The 22110-nt window shown below is 47.2% G+C and overlaps 1 protein-coding gene across 8 annotated transcripts in view; it reads left to right on the top strand.

Moving 5' to 3' along the window:
- Positions 1-21995, top strand: part of MYH14 (myosin heavy chain 14) — a 100402-nt gene extending 78407 nt beyond the window's left edge. For all 8 annotated transcript variants that reach the window (XM_053607177.1, XM_053607176.1, XM_053607183.1 and 5 more), the window contains 10 exons: positions 5869-6081; positions 8491-8703; positions 9752-9913; positions 11526-11654; positions 12138-12226; positions 12315-12438; positions 13036-13244; positions 17838-17946; positions 20421-20593; positions 21138-21995. In XM_053607177.1, coding sequence (XP_053463152.1) covers positions 5869-6081; positions 8491-8703; positions 9752-9913; positions 11526-11654; positions 12138-12226; positions 12315-12438; positions 13036-13244; positions 17838-17946; positions 20421-20593; positions 21138-21291 — 1575 coding nt within the window. In that variant the 3' untranslated portion in view covers positions 21292-21995. The remainder of the gene's footprint in view (positions 1-5868; positions 6082-8490; positions 8704-9751; positions 9914-11525; positions 11655-12137; positions 12227-12314; positions 12439-13035; positions 13245-17837; positions 17947-20420; positions 20594-21137) is intronic.
- Positions 21996-22110: the final 115 nt, after the last annotated feature.

Below are 22110 nucleotides of genomic sequence, written 5' to 3'. Positions count from 1 at the left end.
ATCATTATTTTACCTTTGTATTTGAAGCTGTTTTCATAGGATATAGAATTCTATAGGTAAACAGTTTTATTCTTCCAGCACTTTGTTTCTGTTTTGGGGTTTTTTTCGTTTTTTTTTGTTTGTTTGTTTGTTTTAGATACAGTCTCACTCAGTTGTCCTCAGTAGCATGCTGTAGCATCATAGCTTATAGCAACCTCAAACTCTTGGGCTGTACCCTCAATGAATCCCCAACAATAAAAAGAAAAAAACTCTTGGGCTCAAGAGATCCTCTTGCCTCAGCTTCCTGAATAGCTGGGACAATAGGCCCCCACCACAACACCCAGCTATTTTTAGAGACAGGGTCTCAATCCTGCTCAGGCTGGTCTTCAACTCCTGAGCTTAACCCATCTACCTACCTCACCACGGCCTCCCAGAATAGTAAGCATGAGCAACCTCCCACAGCCTATTCTTCCAGCATTTTGAAGATATCCTTCCGTCATCTCTGATCTCCATTGTTTCAGATGAAAAGCTAGCAGTCATTTAAATTATTACTTCCCTGTAGGTAATACAGTGTGTTTTTCTAGCTGATTTTAAAAGTTTCTCTTTATGTTTGGTTTTTAGCAGTTTGACAATGATGTGCCCAGGGAAGTTTGTGTTTATTCTACTTCAGGTTTGCTGAGCTTCCTGCAGATAAGGGTTGATGTTTTTGATCAAACGTGAAAAATTTCAGCCATTATTCCTTCCAATATTTTTCTCTCCTACTCTCTCTCCTTCCTCTTCATCCTGGATGTCAAATACATATACGTATATGTGACTGCTTAATACTGTCCCAAAGATCATTGTAGCTGCTTTTGTTTGCATCTTCTAAAATTTTATATACATTCTTTTCATATAAATCTCTTTCTAGATGGGCTTCTTTTACTCAGAACAATTACTTTGAGATTCGTTCATGTTTTTGCATATATCAATAATTCATTCTTTCCTTATTTTTTTTACTGCTGAATGTTATTCCTGTGTAGATAAACCACATTTTGATATTCATTAACTTGTTGATGAATATTTGGGTTGTTTCAATTATGAATGAAGGCTTAGTTTAGGGCAATTATGAATGAAGGCTTAGTTTTTCTAGTAGGTATGTAGTGGCTTTAATTCATGTTTCCCTAATGAGGAGTGATGCTGAGCAGCAGCTTTTTTTTTTTTTTTTTGAGACAGAGTCTTGCTATGTCTCCCTTGGTAGAGTGCTGTAGCTTCACAGCTCACAGCAACCTGGAACTCTTGGGCTCAAGTGATTCTCTTGCCTCAGCCTCCTGAGTAGCTGGGACTACAGGCTCCCTCCACAGTGCCCAACTATTTTTCTTTTGTTGTTGTTGTTGCAGTTGTCACTGTTTATTAGCTGGCCCAGCCTGGGCTTGAACTCACCAGCCTGGGTATATGTGGCTGGCACCCTACTCACTGAGCTACAGTAGCCAAGCCAAGCATCTTTTCATTTAGTTATGCCAGCCATGTGTTTTCTTTGGTGAAGTATCTATTCAGATCTTTTGCCCATTTGTTAATTGGATTGGATTGGATTGGATTATTATTATTATTATCATTATTATTTTTGAGACAGAATCTTTCTCTGTTCCCCTGAATAGAGTGCCATGGCATCATGGCTTACAGAAACCTCAGACTCTTGGGCTCAAGCAAGCCTCTTGCCTCAGCCTCCTAAGTAGCTGGAATTACAGGTTCCTGCCACTATGTCCAGCTATATTATTATTATTATTATTTTTAGAGACAGGATCCTGCTCTGTCACCCATTACATCACCTGCAGGTGTAATGGCATGATCATAGCTCACTGCAGCCTCAAACTCCTGAGCTCAAGGGAGAGCTCTAACGCTAGAGTAGCTAGGATTACAAGCTGAAGCCCCTGTACCCAGTTCATTTTATTATTGTTGAATTTTAAGAATTCTTTATATATTCTGAATACAAGGTCTTTATAAGATCTATGCTCTGCAAATATTTTTCTCCAGTCTATGGCTTGTCTTTGCATTCTCTTAATAGAGTTTTTCAAAGAGAAGATGTTTTAAATTCTGATAAAGACCAATTTATTATTTTATGGATTGTGCTTTTGGTGTTGTACCTAAGAAATCTTTGCCTAACTCAAAGTCACAGAAGTTTTCTCCTACTTTTCTATGTGGAAGTTTTCTTTCTTTTAATTTTTATATTTTTTACTTTTTTTTTTTTTTTTTTAGAGACAGAGTCTCACTTTATTGCCCTCAGTAGAGTGCTGTGGCGTCACAGCTCACAGCAACCTCCAACTCCTGGGCCTAGGCGATTCTCTTGCCTCAGCCTCCCGAGTAGCTGGGACTACAGGCACCTGCCACAATGCCTGGCTATTTTTTGTTACAGTTTGATTCAAACCTGCCACCCTCAGTATATGGGGCTGGTGCCCTACTCACTGAGCTACAGGCGCTGCCAAGAATTGGCATCTTAATAATACTGAGTTGTTGGGCAGCACCGATAGTTCAGTGGGTAGGGCACTGGCCACATAAACCGAGGCTCATGGTTCAAACCCTGCCCAGGCCAGCTAAAACAACAATGACAACTGCAACAAAAAAATAGCTGGGCAGGTGCCTGTAGTCCCAGCTACTTGGGAAGCTGAGGCAAGAGAATCACTTGAGCCTAAGAGTTTGAGGTTGCTGTGAACTGTGATGCCAGCCAGGGTGACAGCTTGAGACTCTGCGAAAAAAAACAAACAAAAAAAACAATAGGGCGGCACCTGTGGCTCAAGGAGTAGGGTGCCGGTCCCATATGCTGGAGGTGGCGGGTTCAAACCCAGCCCCGGCCAAAAAAAAAAAAAAAAAAACAATAATAATAATAATACTGAGTTATCTGGCCAAGAAGTGTGTGTGTGTATTTCAATGTACATCTTTTACATTTTATGTCAGATTTATTTCTAAGTATTTTGTGGTTTTAATGCTGTTTTAAATGATATTGCTTTTATTTCAATTTTTGATTGCTAGCATATAGAAATAGTCATTTATATATTGCTCTTATATCCTATAATCTTAGCTAGACTCATTTATTAATGCTAGTAGATTTTTTGTTGATTTCATTGGATTTTCCATATAGATGATCATGTTTGCTGTGAATAAAGACAGTTTTACTTCTATTTTTTTAAGAGACAGGGTGTCACTCTGTCACCCAGGCTGGGGTGCAGTGGTACATTCACAGCTCACTTCAGCCTTGAACTCCTAGGCTCAACAATCCTCCCACCTTAGCTTCCTGAGTAGCTGGGACTATAGGTGTGCACCACACTCAGCCAACTTTTTTTCTTTCTTTCTTTTATTTTTTTTTATTGTTGGGGATTCATTGAGGGTACAATAAGCCAGGTTACACTGATTGCATTTGTTAGGTGAAGTCCCTCTTGCAATCATGTCTTGCCCCCAGAAATTTTTTTTTTTTTTTTTTTTAGAAATGGGGTCTCACTATGTTGCTCAGGCTGATCTTGAATCCCTGCCCTCAAGCAATCCCACATCAGCCTCCCAAAGTGTTAGGATTACAGACATGAGCCACTGTGCCTGGCTTTTTACTCCTTCTTGACCTTTCTTCTCATACTCCAGATGTGTGTAGGTTTGACAGTTTGAGGCTCTTTTGTGGGTTATTAAAGCTTTGCTAGTATTTTTACAATCTTTTATCTTTCTTTGCTCTGTTTGGATAATTAATTTGTATTGACCTGTTTCCAAGTTTACTGATTCTTCTCATGTATCAAATCTGCTCTTAATTTCATCCAGTCACTTTTTTATTTTAGCTACGGTATTTCTTATTTCTGGCATTTCTGTGTGGTTCCATTTTACAGTTGCACGTCCCTCCTTGAAATAACCCTATCTCTTCACCATTATATCCATCTTGTTCTGAAATGTACTTACCATAGTTAAAGTCCTTGTGTGATAATTCTGATATGTAGGTCATCTGTGGGTCTGGGGTTTTTTTGTTGTTGTTTTGTTTTTTGAGACAGAGTCTCGAGCTGTCGCCCTGGGTAGAGTGCCATGGCAACATCATAGCTCACAGCAACCTCCAACTCTTGGGCTCAAGAAATCCTTTTGCCTCAGCTTTTTGAGAGTTTTTTGGTTTCTTTGGTGGAGGGGGTTTAGTATTTTTAGTAGAGATGGGATCTCACTCTGGCTCAGGCTGGTCTCCAATCCATGAGTTCAAGCAATCCACCCTCCTTGGCCTCCCAGAGTGCTAGGATTACAGGCGTGAGCCACTGCGCCTGGCCCTGTGGGTCTGTTTCTAACGGACTGATTTTTCCTCTTCACTAGGAGTCCTATTCTCTCTTCTTCTTCTTTTTTTTTTTTTTTTTTTTTTGAGACAGAGCCTCAAGCTGTTGCCCTGGCTAGAGTGCTATGGCATCACAGCTCACAACAACCTCTAACTCCTGGGTTGAAGTGATTCTTTTGCCTCAGCCAGCCAAGTAGCTGGGACTACAGGCGCCCGCCACAATGCCCAGCTATTTTTTGATTGCAGTTGACATTATTGTCTGGCAGGCCTGGGCTGGATTCAAACCCGCCGGCTGTGATGTATGTGGCTGGCACCTTAATCGTTTGAGCTACAAGCGCCAAGCTTCTCTTTTTCTTCTTCTTCTTCCTTTTTTTTTTAAGGCAGAGTCCCACTTTGTCACCCTGGGTAGAATGCATGGCATCGTAGATCACAGCAACCTCAAACTCTTCTGCTGAAGAGTTCCTCTTGCCTCAGCCTCCCTATTAGCTGTAAGTACAGGCACCTGCCACAGTGCTTGGCTGATTTTTTTCTTTTTCTTTTTTTATTTTTGAGACAGAGTCTCAAGCTGTCGCCCTGGGTAGAGTGCCGTGGCATCACAGCTCACAGCAACCTCCAACTCCTGGGCTCAAGCGATTCTCCTGCCTCTGCCTCCCAAGTAGCTGGGACTATAGGCGCCCACCACAATGCCCTGCTATTTTTTTTGGTTGCAGCTGTCATTGTTGTTTGGCGGGCCCAGGCTGGATTTGAACCCCCAGCTCAGGTATATGTGGCTGGTGCCTTAGCCTCCTTTTTTTTTTTTTTTTTAGTAGAGGTGGGGTCTCGGTCTTGCTCAGGATGGTCTCAAACTCCTGAGCTCAAGTGATCCTCCTTCCTCTGCCTCCCAGAGTGCTGGGATTACAGGTGTGAGCCACCATGTCTGGCCCCTGTTCTTTGTTTTTTCTTTGTATATCTTTCAAGTTTAATTGTTTGCCAATCACTGTGTCTTTATAAAAAAACAGTAAAAGTTGAAGTCTATTTAAAAATATATATACATATTTTTTTCTACCACTATCCTAAAAGAAAGAAACACACTTTCCTCTATTGAGTACTTAAAGTGAGAAACTAAGGCCTGGCACAGTGACTCATGCCAGTTATCCCAGCACTCTGGGAGGCAGAGGCAGGTGCATTGCTTGAACTCAGGAGTTCAAGACCAGCCTGAGCAAGAGTGAGACCCCGTCTACTAAAAATAGAAAAATTTGCCAGGCGTTGTGTTGGGCACCTGTATTCCTGGCTACTCGGGAGGCTGAGGCAAGAGGATTGCTCACGCCTAAGAGTTTAAGGTTGCTGTGAGCTATGATGCCACCACTCAGAGTTTCACTCAGTCTACCCAGGGCGACTGAGTGAAACTCTGTCTCAAGGAAAAAAAAATAATAATAATAATAAAATAAAGTGAGAAACTGATCAGTTTGATCCATTCAAGAGCCGAGGGGGTTTAGGATGTGGTTACAACTTTAACCCCTCTACTTCCCTCTTGTGTCTCTGCCTCTGTCTGTCTCTCTCTGTCCCTGGCTGCTCCCTCTTCCCCATCCCCTTCGTACACTCCCTTCAGCTAATCTCTTTCCCCCCACCCATCTCCTTCAACCTGGAAGCTTCTGGCAGAGGAGAAGGCAGCTGTCCTGCGTGCAGTGGAGGAGCGTGAGCGGGTTGAGGCAGAGGGCCGGGAGCGCGAGACCCGGGCCCTGTCGCTGACACGGGCACTGGAGGAGGAGCAGGAGGCCCGGGAGGAGCTGGAGCGGCAAAACCGGGCCCTGCGGACAGAGCTGGAGGCCCTGCTGAGCAGCAAGGATGACGTCGGCAAGAGTGTGAGCAGGGCCCCCACTCCCTGAGACATCTGATGACGAGGGACATGTACACACACATTTATTTCTACACACAGAACATGAAAAGCAAAAGGACCAGCCATTAAAGTCACATGTTTATGCATAAACCAAACGAGAGGAGAGCTGTTCACCAAACATGTGTTCACACACACACACACACACACACACACACACTTCGAGGAGGGTCTTGTACCAGATGTGTGTGTTCACACACAGTTCATGTTCATGTACAGAGAATGAGAGTAGGCTCTTCTGTCGTGCTTATATGTTCACACATAAAATGAGCTCTGCTCACAAGCACCCGTGCTCACGTTCACGTACATGGAACGTGAGGAGAATCTTCCATTAAACACACATTCAAGGGTACACACGGGGCATGAGAAAACTGCTCACCATGCGTGTGTAAATACTTCAGAAGAATTTACCATAACACACAGTCTTGGCTTGGTGCCTGTAGCTCAGTGGCGAGGGTGCCAGCCACATACACTAGAGCTGGCGGGTTTGAATCCAGCCCAGGTCTGCCAAACAACAATGACAACTACAACCAAAAAATAGCTGGGTGTTGTGGTGGGTGCCTGTAGTCCCAGCTAAGTGGTAGGTTGAGGCAAGAGAATCACTTAAGCCTAAGAGTTTGAGATTGCTGTGAGCTGCGATGCCACAGCACTCTACCCAGGGCAAAAGCTTGAGACTTTCTCTCAAAACAAAAAAAAAAAAACCACAGTCTGAGAACCAATGTCTAGATGCAAGTATGTGCATGTGTGTGTTCACACCACACACACACAGACACACAGAGATGCAGAAAGACACAGATACAGACACCCCCACCCCCACAGGAAGACTCCCACTGAGTCCACACCAGGCCTCTATTTCCTCCAACTCATCCACCCCTCTAGAGCCTATGGGCTTGGTGGGTGCCGCAAACCTATTCCCAGCCCCACCTCACCCAGCCAGACTTCTGCAAGATCAAGCTGGCCCCTCACCCTCCAGTCCATCCTTCCTTCATTCACCCACTAAGTATATTTATGGAGCACCAGCCAATCAGGCCCAGGCATCCAGGCCAACCTCACTAATGATGGGAAGCAATGGCAGAATCTGTTGAGTCCCTGGGTAAACTCCCAGCCCCAGCCAAAAACTGCAAAAAAAAAAAAGTCTGTCTCTTGGGAAAAGCACCCAAAGGCCTTTGGGGGAGATAAGATGTTGATGGGAGAAAGTCTGATGTCTCCAAGTAAACAAAATAAACTGGCAGGTGCCAAATCAAGGGTGAGAGGAGGTTGGTGGGCCTGTTCCTCACAGCCAATACTGTTGCTGACAAGAATTTTAGTGAAGATTGGGTGGGTAGTGGTGACCCACAGACATAGTCCATGTTCTGTGGAGCTCACAGTCCAACATGGGTAGCAGGCATTACACAAAAATCACATAAGCTAATGTCAGATGACCACTGTGACCTGGACCAGGTGGGTGAGGGGCTCAGTGCCAGGAGCAGGGGCAACAGGGAGGCCCCCGTGGGTCAACGGAGGCTTCTCTGAATAGCAGTTGAGGAGAGGTATAAGGGTGAGGGGGAGCCTGAGGATTCATAAGCCCACACCATTTTACAGGACTTTGGGGGTTTTAATGTATATATCTCTGAAAGATCTGGGAACCTCAAACAGAAAAAAAATTGAAGTACTGGGTGACGCCTGTGGCTCAGTAGGTAGGGCGCCAGCCCCATATACCGAGGGTGATGGGTTCGATCCCAGCCACAGCCAGCTAAAACAGCAGTGGCAACTGCAACAAAAATAGCTGGGTGTTATGGCAGGTGCCTGTAGTCCCAGGTACTTGGGAGGCTGAGGCAAGAGAATCACCCTAGCCCAAGAGCTGGAGGTTGCTGTGAGCTGTGACACCACAGCACTCTACTGAGGGCAACAGCAACAACAACAACAAAAATTGAAGTACTTAGTGGATTGACAACACTCTAGGGAGTCTGGCAGAAGCCAGCACTGATAGCTCTGGAGCCACATGCGATCAGTTCACATTCACACAGAATTCTTGAAGGTGAAGCCCTAGTAAGTGATCTCACAATCCAAAATTACAAAACTCTTGAGGAAAGAATCCACCGTAAGTGAGAGTCAGCTGACTTACCAAATACTTGAATGGGACTCTCAAAAGCCTTAGGTAATGTAATTATCATACATAAGTAATTCACAAAACATATTTTAGGATGATTTTGAATGAGACACATAGAAAACAGGTGCTCAGTAAATGGTGAATGAATACATGAACTAGGAGGGGCACATCAACTTGCTGCCTCCTGTCTTCCATCAAAGCCCTACTCCCACCCCGGTCAATTTTAGATCCTCCACTCGCCTCCCTCAGTGGCATGGGTGTCCAGTGCTCACTCTCTCTCCTCACCAGGTGCATGAACTGGAACGAGCCCGCCGAGTGGCAGAACAGGCAGCCAACGACCTGCGAACACAGGTGACCGAACTGGAAGATGAGCTGACAGCAGCTGAGGATGCCAAGCTGCGTCTGGAGGTGACCGTGCAGGCTCTCAAGACACAGCATGAGCGTGACCTGCAGGGCCGTGATGAGGCTGGTGAAGAGAGGCGGAGACAGCTGGCCAAACAGGTATGGCCAGATGGGAGGCTGCCAGGGTACAGGTCCTGCTGGGCTGAGTCATGGGTCATGAGGGCCACAAGAGGATAAGCAAGCAATCTTGTCCCCCACCTGTTACTAAGTATTTCTGCCAAAGTCCTTCCTCCTACAAAACCATCTTCCTACTCCACAATCCATGAACCTACACGTGTATCCTGTTACCTACTGAAAACCCAGTCACATGTCCTCCATCAACCAGGCCCTTCATCCCCACCATCTACCACCCCCATCTGTTCTACCACCTGACTACCCATGTTTACTCTCCACCAGGCAACACTTAGATCCACCAACCCTGCGCCCAACTCCTCCTCCATCCTCCGAAGACCCCCTTCCAACCAGTCCTCCCTCCCCAGCTCTACCACTCCCCTGTGTGCCCATCCCCAGTCCTCCAAACCCCAGCCTTCTCACGCACCCACCCCCTTACCTATTCCATTTCTCTCTCCCTGTCTGCCCGGTTCACCCATTACTCACTCAGTGGAAGAATTTCCTACATCTGCCCTGTCCTGGGGGATGAGGGCTGAGCATGGCAGGATGGGGCAAAATTTGGGTATCAGAAAGACCCCCCAGGGCCATGTGTGCAACAGACTCGGGGTGGAGGGCATTGGAAGTTGGGAAGGCAGCTAGGAGAGACAAGTGACCAAAGGCCACAGATCTGTGGGTGTTTTCTTTGTCTCTATTGGCCCCTTTGACCTAACTATGGATGAGTATCCAAGTCTTGACCCTGGGTGTACTGGTGAGCCACGGGAAGGCTATGAGAAGGGGCAGCTCTAGGTGCGCAAAGACACTTATGGAACCGTTTGGGAATGGGCCTCCAGGGAAAGATGGGAGGCTGGAAAGGAGGCTTGGGCAAAAAGGGAAGATGAGGCCTGGGCTGGGGCAGTGGGGATAGAGAGGAAGGGACCAGGTAGGGGGCTAGAAGAACAAAGCTTGCAGCCTGGGCAGGGGCTGCAGGGTAGACATCTGTGTTACTAGCATGTAGAGGAAGCCTGGGTGCTAATCCCTGACCTGGCCCTCCCCACAGCTGAGGGATGCCGAGGTAGAGAGGGATGAGGAGCGGAAGCAGCGGGCTCTAGCCGTGGCTGCACGCAAAAAGCTGGAGGCTGAGCTGGAGGAACTGAAGGCCCAGGTGGCGGCTGCTGGGCAGGGCAAGGAGGAGGCAGTGAAGCAGCTTCGCAAGATGCAGGTAAGGGTGGGGGTGAGCTGGCGGGTGTGGGGCAGGAGGCCCCAGGTGTCTTCCAAGGTCGAGATGGCTTGGACGCCACCCCCTTGACCTACGAGCAGCATCCAAATTAGTCAGCACCTTTATAATCACAGCTGTGCCCCAAATGCTCACTTAGTTCTTTTATACCTTTTTATTTTCTTTATTTAAAATGCTGATTTTTTTTAAGTCTAGTGTCCTCATTTTTATTATGTTTTTGAAACAGAAATACCTTATGCTTTTTGTCTGATTATGAAAGTCATACCTACTTATTATTTTAAATAAAAAATATAGAACAGCTCTGTCTAATACAGCAGGCACCAGCCTCACATGGCTATCAGACATCTGAAATGTGGTGGGTCTGGATAGTACATACTGGATTTCAGAAATAATATAAAAATAAAAGATATAGGCTGGGCACAGTGGCTCACGCCTGTAATCCTAACACTCTGGGAGGCCAAGGCAGGTGCATTCCTTGAGCTCAGGAGTTTGAGACCAGCCTGAGCAAGAGCAGACCCCCATCTCTAAAATTAGCCAGGAGTTATGGTGGGTGCCTGTAGTCCCAGCTACTTGGGAGGCTAAGGCAAGAGAATCACTTGAGCCCAAGAGTTTGAGGTTGCTGTGAGCTGTGACTCTATGGCACTTTACCAAGGGTGACAAAGTGATACTATGTCTCAAAGAAAAAAAAATTATTTAATTTAATCAATTAAGTGTAAAAGATAAAATGCCCATTAATGATTTTTATATTAATTATAAATGAAATTAATAAAATTTGGATATATTAGGCTAAATAAAACATGGTGTTCAAGTTAACTTCACCTGTTTTTTTTCTTTTATTTATTTATTTTTTTTGAGACAGAGTCTCACTTGGTTGCCCTTGGTAGAGTGCCATGGCACCACAGCTCACAGCAACCTCAAACTCTTGGGCTCAAGTGATTCTCTTGCCTCAGCCTCCCAAGTAGTCACTTGTTTCTTATTACTTTCTTAACATGGCTACTAGTAAATTAAAAACCGCATATATGCCTTGCATTATATTTCTATCGAGTAGTGCTGGTATAGGAAGATCCCGCTCTTAAAGTAAAAACTGCCAATCATGTCACCACTGACTGAGAAAAAAACCTTTCACTTAAAAGCTTCATCAGGGCCCTTTGAGGTGTCTCCTGCCTGTAACCCTAGCACTCTGGGCAGCTGAGACAGGAGGATCATTTGAGCTCAGGAGTTCTGAGACTAGTCTGAGCAAGAGCGAGACCCCATCTCCACTGAAAATAGAGAAATTAGCTGGGCATTGCAGCTGGCATCTGTTGTTCCAGCTCCTTGGGAGGCTGAGGCAGGAAGATCATTTGAGCCCAGGAGTTTGAAGTTGCTGTGAGCTACACTGAGGCCACGCAACACTCCACCCAGGGCAACAGAGTGAGACTCTATCTCAAAAAGAAAGAGAGAGAGAGAGAAAAGAAAGAAAGAGTTCATAAGTGGAAGCCCAGGTTTACAGGGTTCTGAGAATGCCATGCTTGTTCGTGGGAGGCCACGCGCTCCTGCTGGTCTGGTGAAAGGCATGGCCAGGCTAAGCCCACTCACATACCTGCTCCATTCTACCCAGGCCCAGATGAAGGAGCTGTGGCGGGAGGTAGAGGAGACACGAAGCTCCCGGGAAGAGATCTTCACCCAGAACCGGGAGAATGAGAAGCGCCTCAAGGGGCTGGAAGAAGAGGTGTTGCGGCTGCAGGAGGTGAGGCCGAAATGCTGGGGTGTGAGGCTGGGGAGGTGGGCTGGGCTAACTGAATGGCCTCTAAGGCGAGCCTGCATGGCAGGGAATTTTGTCCTGGGAATACTAGAGCAGGGGAGGGGCAGGGTTAGCTGTGGCAAGGAGTCTGGGAAGAGGGCACCAACCCCAAGCTGGGGCCAAGAGAATGCAAAGGGAGAGGCAAAAGGGAGGAGACTGGGTGATGTGGGGCAGGAGGAGGGAGGAGTGCACAGGAAGGGTCTGGCTGGTGACTGGAGGAACATGGAGGAGGACCTTGAGCTTAGTAGGCAGTGAAGAGGGTGAGGTGCCTGGGGTTGGGCAGCTAGAAGTGGACACAGGTCAGGAGCTTAGGAAATGATTTAGGACACATCTGTAGATTGAAGCTCCTTCCAAGGTCACCCAGGGACAGCAAGTTCCTGCAAGTGAAGACACTTGAGATGCTGACCATCCCCTTCTCTGTCATTGAAGGAGCTGGCTGCCTCAGACCGTGCCCGGCGGCAGGCTCAGCAGGATCGGGATGAGATGGCAGACGAAGTGGCCAATGGTAACCTGAGCAAGTAAGTGGCCTGTGGTGATGTGGGGCAAAGCACCCTCCTCTGGCCGTCCTGCCCTCCTCTCACCTCCACACCTTCCTGTTCTCCCTAGGGCAGCCATTCTGGAGGAGAAGCGTCAGCTGGAGGGGCGCCTGGGGCAGCTGGAAGAAGAGCTGGAGGAGGAGCAGAGCAATGCAGAGCTGCTCAATGACCGCTACCGAAAGCTGCTCCTGCAGGTGAGCATGGCTTGGCCACTCCAGGCAGCCCTGGTCAAATGGCTCAAGTTCTTCATTGAATAAATTGTAGGGCTGGCGCAGCGGCTCACCCCTGTAATCTGGGAAGCCAAGGTGGGTGGATCGCTTGAGCTCACAAGTGCAAGGCCAGCCTGAGCAAAAAGCAAGACCCCCATCTCTACTAAAAATAGGAAAACTGAGGCAAGAGGATAGTTTGAGCCCAAAGTTGGAGGTTGCTGTGAGCTATAATGCCACAGGACTCTACCCGGACAACAGCTTGAGACTATCTCAAAAAAAAAAAAAAAAGAGAGAGAGAGAGAGAATTGCTTAAACCCAACAGTTTGAGGTTGCTGTGAGCTGTGACACTATGGCACTCTACCAAGGATGACAAGGTCAAAACCCAGGGCTGGCAGTGCTGTTGGGTGGCAAGTCAATGGCTAAAAATTCAAGATAATATTTGTTGAGTATTTAGTAGTATCAGGCTCTATGCTATGCGCATCACAGCGATAAGCTCACTTAATTCTGGGAGGTGTTTGGATTTCCCCATCTTTTTCTCTCTGAGACTCTACCATGACATCCTTCCTTCACTACCTGCTACAGGTGGAATCATTGACCACTGAGTTGTCTGCTGAGCGCAGTTTCTCAGCCAAAGCAGAAAGTGGGCGGCAACAGCTGGAACGGCAGGTCCAGGAGCTACGGGGACGCCTGGGTGAGGAGGATGCAGGGGCCCGGGCCCGCCAGAAGATGCTCATTGCTGCCCTTGAGTCTAAGTTGGCCCAGGCTGAGGAACAGCTGGAGCAAGAGAGCAGGTAAGTGGAAGCAGAGGCCATGGGTGAAAGGAGACCCCACGTTCTGGTCCATGGGTGGAAGGAAAGCTGTGTTACAAGCACCTGGCTTAGAAACATCCAAAAGTTATCATAATGTTAATGATTCTGATTCCTTATATTCCTTAGGATGCTTTGGGCTATAAGTAACTGCAGACCCACTAGGAGTATAAGTTACATAATAATGTAGCAGTTAGCTGTAGCTGTGTAATAAACCACCCTAAAACTTAGTAGCTTAAAACAACAGCATTTAGTATTGCTCATGAGTCTTTGGGCTATTTGTGTATTCTGCTAATCTGGGCTTGGAGCTAAGAACAGATGGGCTTCATTTATGCATCTTTGCTTAGCTGAGGGTCAGCTAGATGGATTTGCTAATCTCGTCTGGACTCTCATAAATCTAAGGCCTTGCCTGAGACAACTAACTTGTCTCTGCTCCATGGGGCCTTTCATCCTCTGGTAGGCTAGCACAGAACTGTTCATATGGCACAGTCAAGGTTCCAAGAGCAAGAGAAGGTACTAAAGACTTCTTGAGGCTCGGTGCCCATAGCACAGTGGTTATGGTGCTGGCCACATTCACCGAGGCTGGCAGGTTCAAACCTAGCCTGGGCCTGTTAAAAAATAATGACAACTGCAACAACAACAACTAAATAGCTGGGCATTGTAGCAGGTGCCTGTGGTCCCAGCTACTTGGGAGGCTGAGGCAAGAGAATCGCTTGAGCCCAAGAGTTGGAGGTTGCTGTGAGCTGTGATACCACTGCACTCTACCAAGAGTGACATAGTGAGACTCTGTCTCCAAAAAAGTAAATAAAATAAAGACTTCTGGAGGTCTACATTTGGAACTGGAACTTTTTAACTTCTGTTGAATCCTGTTAATCAAAGCAAGTCATATACATAGCTCAAGTTTAAAGGATTGGAGAAATGGATGTCACTGCTTTATGGGAGCAGCCACAAAGTATATACTACAGAAATAAATGTGAATTGGGACAGTTTTTTCCATGAATCTATCACAAATAATAATGTCTTTTTCTCACACAAGAAGTCTAGAGCCAGGCAGCCAAAAGATGATAGGGCTCTGGGTCAGCTCCTGTGTGGTTCTCTTGGTCTTTCCCTTATGGTTACAAAATATCTGCACTTGCACCAAGCGCCACATACATATCCATGTTCAGAGCAAAGAAGTAGCAATAGTATGACACTGAAAGAGTTGCCATCTCCATTTGCTGGAACAAATAGAAACACTCCCATAACATTGCCAGTTGAGAGCCACTATGCTAATTAAACTAATGGAATATTTATTGCTAAGCCTAATAATGTGGCTTTTCTAATACAACAGATTTTCTTGTTGTTCAATACTATTCCAGAATAATAATTACAACAATACTAATATTTCTTCCTTATTGAGGTCTTACAATGTATCAGATGCTGGACTACCTGTATTCGCTGGTTTAATATAATCCTTGTGAGAGAAGGACCATTGTTATCCCTATTTTGTATATAAGAAAACCGAGGCAGAAATGTGCTATAAATCTAGGATAGCTGACTCAACAATTCAGCATTTCTACCATCATCCAGTTAGGGAGAAGTGTTGTTATATACCAAACATGTATCAGGCTCCCTTTTGCATTTGTTCATTCATTTAATAAACATGTGTTAAGAGTATACTGTTGGGCGCCCGCCCCATATACCAGAGGTGGCGGGTTCAAACCCAGCCCCGGCCAAAAACTGCAAAAAAAAAAAAAAAAAGAGTATACTGTTTACTCTCCCATGCTCTGGGTATTGAACAAATGGTGAAGAATGAGGCATTCTTAGTCTTGCCCCCATGCATGGCATGGTCTGGTGAGTTTCCCCATCTGAGGTAGATTCAGGAGTTACTTTTGTCACTGAGTCTCCACCCATCCCTCCTTTTAGACCCAGGTCTGTCCCTTTACCACACAAGGAGAAAAACTCATGAGCTGTATGTGAGTGAACTGGTGCGTGGGGGGCCATAGATGAAGGAGAAGCTGGATTAGCTTGAGATGGGGTGATTTGAGAAGCATTTCTAAAGGAGTAAGCACTTGAATAGAGCCTGACAAAAATGAGATTTCTAGGACGGCGCCTGTGGCTCAATGAGTAGGGCACCAGCCCCATATGCTGGCCCTGGCCAAAAACTGCCATAAAAAAAAAAAAAAAGAGATTTCCAGGGCATGGAGTCCCAAGCCTCAGGGGAAATTTTGGGAGACATCAAGGCATTTGGAAGAATGTGGTTGGTTCTGGGATCCTGAGACCCAGGAGAGGGATTAGGGAGGCAAGAAAGGTAGACGAGGCTTGAACCACACAGCCTCAAATGCTGGGCGGAAGAACTCTGCCCTGGGGGCAATGGAAAGCTATGGGAGGGCTGTGAGCTGGAGAGGAGCAGGGCCAGAGCTTGCTATAGAAAGACCCTTCTGGGGCCAAGTTGAGAATTTACTAGGAGAGAGAGACAAGAAAGATGAGAAGTCTGGAAGGATTCTAGAATGATGGTCCCAGCAGAAAAAGATGAGCTAGGGCTGGGACTGTGAGGATGGGCAGGAGGGGATGGGGAAGAGAAATCAGGTGGCAGAAGGGATGGACCTAAGAACAGAGGGCAATGGGAGGTGAAGGGGGAAGAAGGCAGTGTTTGTGGTTAAGGCCTGGTGACTGGAGGAATATTGGGCATTTGTGGGGAAGGTGCTGACTTCATTGTGGAATATGGTGAAGGTGAGAGGCCTCAGGCAGACAGAAAGAAACAACCCTGGGGCTTACAGGAGAAAAGGTTCTCAGTCCACAGGTTTGGAATGGGCCCTAGGACTCAGAGGAAATGTGGTCTCAGGCCTTCCAGAAGCTAATGGATACTCAGGTCTGAGTCACTCCACCCCCTGCTCCATTATACAGATTAGGAAACTGAGGTTCAGAGGAGGAAAGTCACCATGAGAGCAAAGAATGGCCTGATGGTCCATTTCTGAAGGAGTCTCTCTCTCACCTGTATGCCTTTCCACTGCTTGGTGCCTTCCCACTTCCCTCCAGCCCTGTGCCTACCTCTCAGCACATCTGGGGCTGCCTTTTCCAGCTGTGGCTAGCAAGCACCACCCATTGCTAGGGGTCCCATCACATGAACTTCACCTTGGGTGTGATGATCCAAAAAGAATTTTCCTTCCCCCTCTGAAGGTTCAAGTCTGCTGAAATAAACCGACAAGAAATAGATTTACAAAAGACATACAGATTTATTTATGTGCATAAACACAGGTGCCTTATAAAATATGAAGCTCAAGAAAATGCCAGGAGGCTATGTTAACCAGTGTGATGAAAATATGTCAAATGGTCTATAAAACCAGTGTATGGTGCCCCATGATCACATTAATGTACACAGCTATGATTTAATAATAAAAATAAATAAATAAATAAAATAAAATATGAAGCTCAAAGAAAGGCCACATGGTTGAGGCTTAAATGCCCTCTTCACAGGGGATGGAAAAATGGAGAATGTAGACAATTGTGAGGAATAGTAATAAATTTCAGGGAAAATGAATGGGCCCAAAGAGCAGACAGTAGTTTGTAAATGATTCTCTTTGGAAACTGAATGGGACCAAATGCTGTATTTTGTCATGTACAACGCATGCCCATGTATAATGCACACCCACATTTTTAGCCCGAACTTTCAGGAAAATGTCCCTTGAGAAAATGGCTGGCTCTCAGCTGGAAGAGACACATCTGGGGAGGGCTAAAGCTCCCTAGGTAAATGTGCAGATCACACTGCTCTCCTGCAGCTGCCCACTCTGTGAAGGCTACTCTGCCCTCTCTCCTGGAAGCCCTTCCCTTCCTCCCACATCACGGGCCACAGCAGAGATGGCCTCATGTGTCTAGCAGGACAGGAGCTTCTGAGCCTGCTTAGCCCACGAGCAGCCAGGTGGGTCCCTGAGGCCTGCACAGGGCTCCCAGTTCCCTCTGTGCTGCTAGGCCTTGGCCCTCACCCCACATGGCTATTGTGCACCTCGCCAACCTCTCTATCCCCACTACTGCCCCCTCCCTTGATCATGGCGCTTGGCAGAGGCTGCTTCAACCCACTCTCACCAGATCCCAGATCTTTCCATACTAGGATTCCATGTGCCCAGTAGGCCCAGGTGGGAGGGTACAGCCTCAGGAGGCCCACTAGGCTCCCCAACTCCCGAGCTGTACTACCCATGTATAATATACATCCTTATTTTTCTTGAAAAATTTGGCCAAAATGTGCATTTTTTTTTTTTTGTAGTCTTTGGTCAGGGCTGGGTTTGAACCCACCACCTTTGGCATATGGGGACAGTGCCTTACTCCTTTGAGCTACAGGCAATACCGTATGTATTTATTATAAATCACAGTATCACAGGAGACATTTTTAGGAACTCAGGTATCACAGTAGAAGGCAGGGACATAGATGCCCTGGAAAAGGGAGCCTGAGTGGCAGTATCTAGCTGAATAAACCCAGTTGGCAGGTAGGAAAGAGGGAAGAGGCCAGTTCAAGAACAGGATGACAGCCACAGAAGGAGGTTATAGGGACAGAACCCCAGGTTGAATGCCTCCACTGAGACTCTTCCTCAACCTTGTCTTCAGAGAGCGTATCCTCTCTGGCAAGCTGGTGCGCAGAGCTGAGAAGCGGCTTAAAGAGGTGGTACTCCAGGTGGAAGAGGAGCGGAGGGTGGCCGACCAGCTCCGGGACCAGGTAAGCAGCTGACATCATTAAGGAGCAGTGAGGAATGAGACCATGGGCTGAGAAATAGCACAGTCTATCTCTGGAGGCAATGAGTGCCCATCACAAGAAGCAACCTGCCAGTCCTGGACTGCAGCTGAGTGTAGATATCATCCTGGGGGTTAGCACATCAGCAGAGGGTAGAATCAATGACTTTGCAGTCCATAAATTCTGGCTTCTAGGAAGGGCCCTGGTAGGGACCCCTTCCAAGATGAGAGAAAACATTAAACACTACCCTGAAGCTAGACCAGGAATAAATAACAATAGATAATATTAACATTAATAACAACATTCGGGGGCTCAGAACCCATAGTACAGTGGCTACGCACCAGCCACATACACCGAGGATGGTGGGTTCGAACCTGGCCTGGGCCAGCTAAAAAACTGCAACAAAAAAATAGCCGGAAGGGCGGCGCCTGTGGCTCAGTCGGTAAGGCGCCAGCCCCATATACCGAGGGTGGCGGGTTCAAACCCGGCCCTGGCCAAACTGCAACCAAAAAATAGCCGGGCGTTGTGGCAGGCGCCTGTAGTTCCAGCTACTGGGGAGGCTGAGGCAAGAGAATGGCTTAAGCCCAGGAGTTGGAGGTTGCTGTGAGCTGTGTGAGGCCACGGCACTCTACTGAGGGCCATAAAGTGAGACTCTGTCTCTACAAAAAAAAAAAAAAATAGCCATGGGAGGCGCCTGTCGCTCAAAGGACTAGAGCACTGGCCCCATATGCCAGAGGTGGTGGGTTCAAACCCAGCTCTAGCCAGAAACTGCTAAAAGAAAAAAAAAAGTGCCGGGCATTGTGGCAGGTGCCTGTAGTCCCAGCTACTTGGGAGGCTGAGGCAAGAGAATCGCTTAAGCCCAAGAGTTTGAGGTTGCTGTGAGCTGTGACACCATGGCAGTCTACTGAGGGCAACAAAGTAAGACTCTGTCTCAAAAGTAATAATAATAATAATCGGGGTAAAGTTTACATGCAGTACATATCAGAACGCTATGAGGGCCGGGCAGTGACTCATGCCTATAATCCTACCACTCTGGGAGGCCGAGGCAAGTGGATTGCCTGAGCTCACAGGTTTGAGACCAGCCTGAGCCAGAGGGAGACCTCATCTCTAAAAATAGCCAGGCACTATGGTAGGCATCTGTAGTCCCAGCTATTTGGGAGGCTGAGGCAAGAGAACTGTTTAAGCTCAATAGTTTGAAGTTGCTGTGAGCTGTAACACCATGGCACTCTACCGAGGGTGACAAAGTGAGGCTCTGTCTCAAAAAAAAAAAAAAAAAGAACCCTATGAGGTACTCTTATTTCCCCTCTTATTCAGGTGAAGTAACTTCCTCAAAATTATTTAGCTAGTAAGAGGTGGGGTCAGGGTTCAAACTTCAGTCAGTCTGTGCTCTTATTTATTGAGCAGTTATTGTGTCACAAGCAACTGCTTTTTAAAAGATACACACTTGCATGTTTTCACAGGTGAGGAAGCTGAAGATTTACAAGGACATATAATTTGCATCAAAATTACGGAGTTAGTAGGTAGAAAGAACCTAAATCAGATTCCAGGTCTCTCCCTGGCTTGACAGAGTTCCTGTGCCCTTAAAAGCTCAGCCATGCTCTATTTGCCATTCATTCCACAATTATTGAGCATGCCAGGAACTGTGGTAGGTATTAGGTATATGGATGTGAATGAGATTGAGGAGGTTCCTGCCAACATGAAGCTCACATTTTCAGCATAGGAAAACTCATAGTAAACAATGATAATTACAGATTGTGACAGGGCTCTAAGAAGGAAACAATGAAGAGAGAGGAAGACACAGGATTATGGAATCTATCTTCTTTAGATTGGGAGGTCAGAAAGACCTCTCTGAGGAGATGGTAGTTGAATTGAGACCTGAGTTTGGATTGAGGAGAAGCCGGGCAGAGGGAATAGTGAGTGCAAAGGCCTTAAGTGTAAATATAATCTTGGTGAGTTCAAAGGAAAAATCAGACTAGCATGGTTGGATAGAAGAATGATGTGATAATAAATGAGGTCTGGTCTCCCTCCCTAGAGAACTAGATGGCAGGATCTGGGGACGATCTTAGTGAAGTTGGTCTGGATAGTGGGCTTATGGAAAAAAAAAAAAAGATAAGTGGACAAGGGCCTGGAATGCCAGGCTGATGGGCAGAAACTTGTCTCAGGGGTACTTGGACCCATGAGAGGGTTGTGAGCAGGAAGGGACAAGGTCAACTCTAGGTGTAGAAAGACCCCTCTGAGAGCACCTGGGGAATGGCCTGCAAGGGAGATTCTGGAGGCCAGGGTGGAGGCTGGTGTGAGGGTCTTAGGAGAAAAGTACAAGGCCTAAACAGAGAGCAGGTGACAGTTCAGAGAGAGTCAGGAGGAAGGTGGGATGGTGCTGAGGATTAGTGGGCTACTGGGGAATGATATAGTGAGAGCAGTACCTGGAGATATAACCCAGTACCCCTGCTCCCATCAAGATGGAGAAGGGAAACCTTCGGGTGAAACAGCTGAAGCGGCAGCTGGAGGAGGCTGAGGAGGAGGCATCCCGGGCTCAAGCCGGCCGCCGGAGGCTGCAGCGTGAGCTAGAGGATGTCACAGAGTCTGCTGAGTCAATGAACCGTGAGGTGACCACGCTGAGGAACCGGCTTCGGTACGGCTGCCTCACACATATGCCTGATGGGGGCGGGGGAACACCCTCACTCCATAAACCCCAGGGATGCACGGCCAAAGCCTTGCCAGGGGCAGCAAGAGGGGTAAATGGTTCCATGGGTATGTGGGGGCATGGGAACAGGAGATGTGTTTGGGGACAGCCAGATGCAGGTAACTTCCCTTTCTTCTCGCCCCCATTTCTCTCTCTTGGTCTCATCTTTGTGCCCTTCCTTTCTCTCATTCTCATCTTTGTGCCCTTCCTTTCTCTCATTTTGTACTTCCATCTTTCTATCCATCCCCCATCTCTCTCTGTCTCTTTGTCCCTCTGCTCCCCCAATCTCTCTCCCCCATCTCTGTCCCCCTAAATCTCTGTCCCTACCATTCCCCTATCTTTCTGTCCCTCAATCTCTCTGGCCCCTCTGCATCTCTCTGTGTTCCTTTCATTTTGTTCTCTCTCTTTCTCCATATCTTTCTCCTACCATGTCCCCCCACCCCACCCCGCCTTCTCATTTCATTTCTATGTCCTTGGTCTCTGATTCTCACAGACGCGGCCCTCTTACCTTCACCACCCGCACGGTGCGGCAGGTCTTCCGACTAGAGGAGGGTGTGGCATCCGACGAGGAGGCTGAGGAAGCAGAGCCTGGGTCTGGGCCACCACCTCCGGAGCCAGAGGGGTCCCCACCAGCCCAGCCCCAGTGACCCCACCCTAACCCTAGATACACTAACAGACTAGGCCCACGCCCCTTCCTCCCAGCCCCCTTGGGCACCTGTCCCAGGAACCCCCCTCTGACTTCTTGCACTTTGGAAATGGTGCCACCCTCTGGCACTTTGGCATTTATCAACCCCACCCTGAGCCCCCTGAGACCTCCCATCAACCAGTGACCCCTAAACACAGGAGTAAGCTCTCTACCCAATGGGGAAATTGGGTACAGCTGGCAAGTCAGCTCCCCATCTTCAGTTATTAGTGATCTATATCATCTATCTATCTATCTATCTATCTATCTATCTATCTATCTATCTATCTATCTATCTATATATCAGGAGCAAGACAGGCTCCCATTTTCTCTGCTTCTCCCTCCCACCCCTGCCACTTGGTCTTTCTCCTTAGATCTCTCTTTTTCTGCATCTTTCTCTCTAGGTTTCTCTTACTCTCTTATATCTCCATGTAGACACTCCTTCCCCCATTTCTGCTCCTACCTCTAAACCTCTGAGTAAAGCCTCCACCAGTCTTGAACCCTTGCAAGGGGCAGGACAAGGGGACCCCTTCTCACTTCCCTCCTGCCCTCCCTTCTGGTTGCTCTCTGGTGATCACAGTTTGGAGTTTCACTGAAGGACTGGAGGGATCTCTCTTATCCTCCCAGCCTCCAGGCTCTGACAGAAATAAATTCCAGCCCCCAACTGGACCTTTCACAGTGGCTGTCTGTGTTCCTGCAAGGGAGGGCTACTGTGTAGGGATGGCCATGGGCTTCTTCAGCTTGCTGGCGTGGCCAGGTGAGGAGCTGCTGGCTCTAATCATAG

Source organism: Nycticebus coucang, chromosome 10 (genome assembly GCF_027406575.1).
Source record: "Nycticebus coucang isolate mNycCou1 chromosome 10, mNycCou1.pri, whole genome shotgun sequence".
NCBI lineage: Eukaryota > Metazoa > Chordata > Mammalia > Primates > Lorisidae > Nycticebus > Nycticebus coucang.
This window is presented reverse-complemented; position numbering and strand designations above follow the sequence as displayed.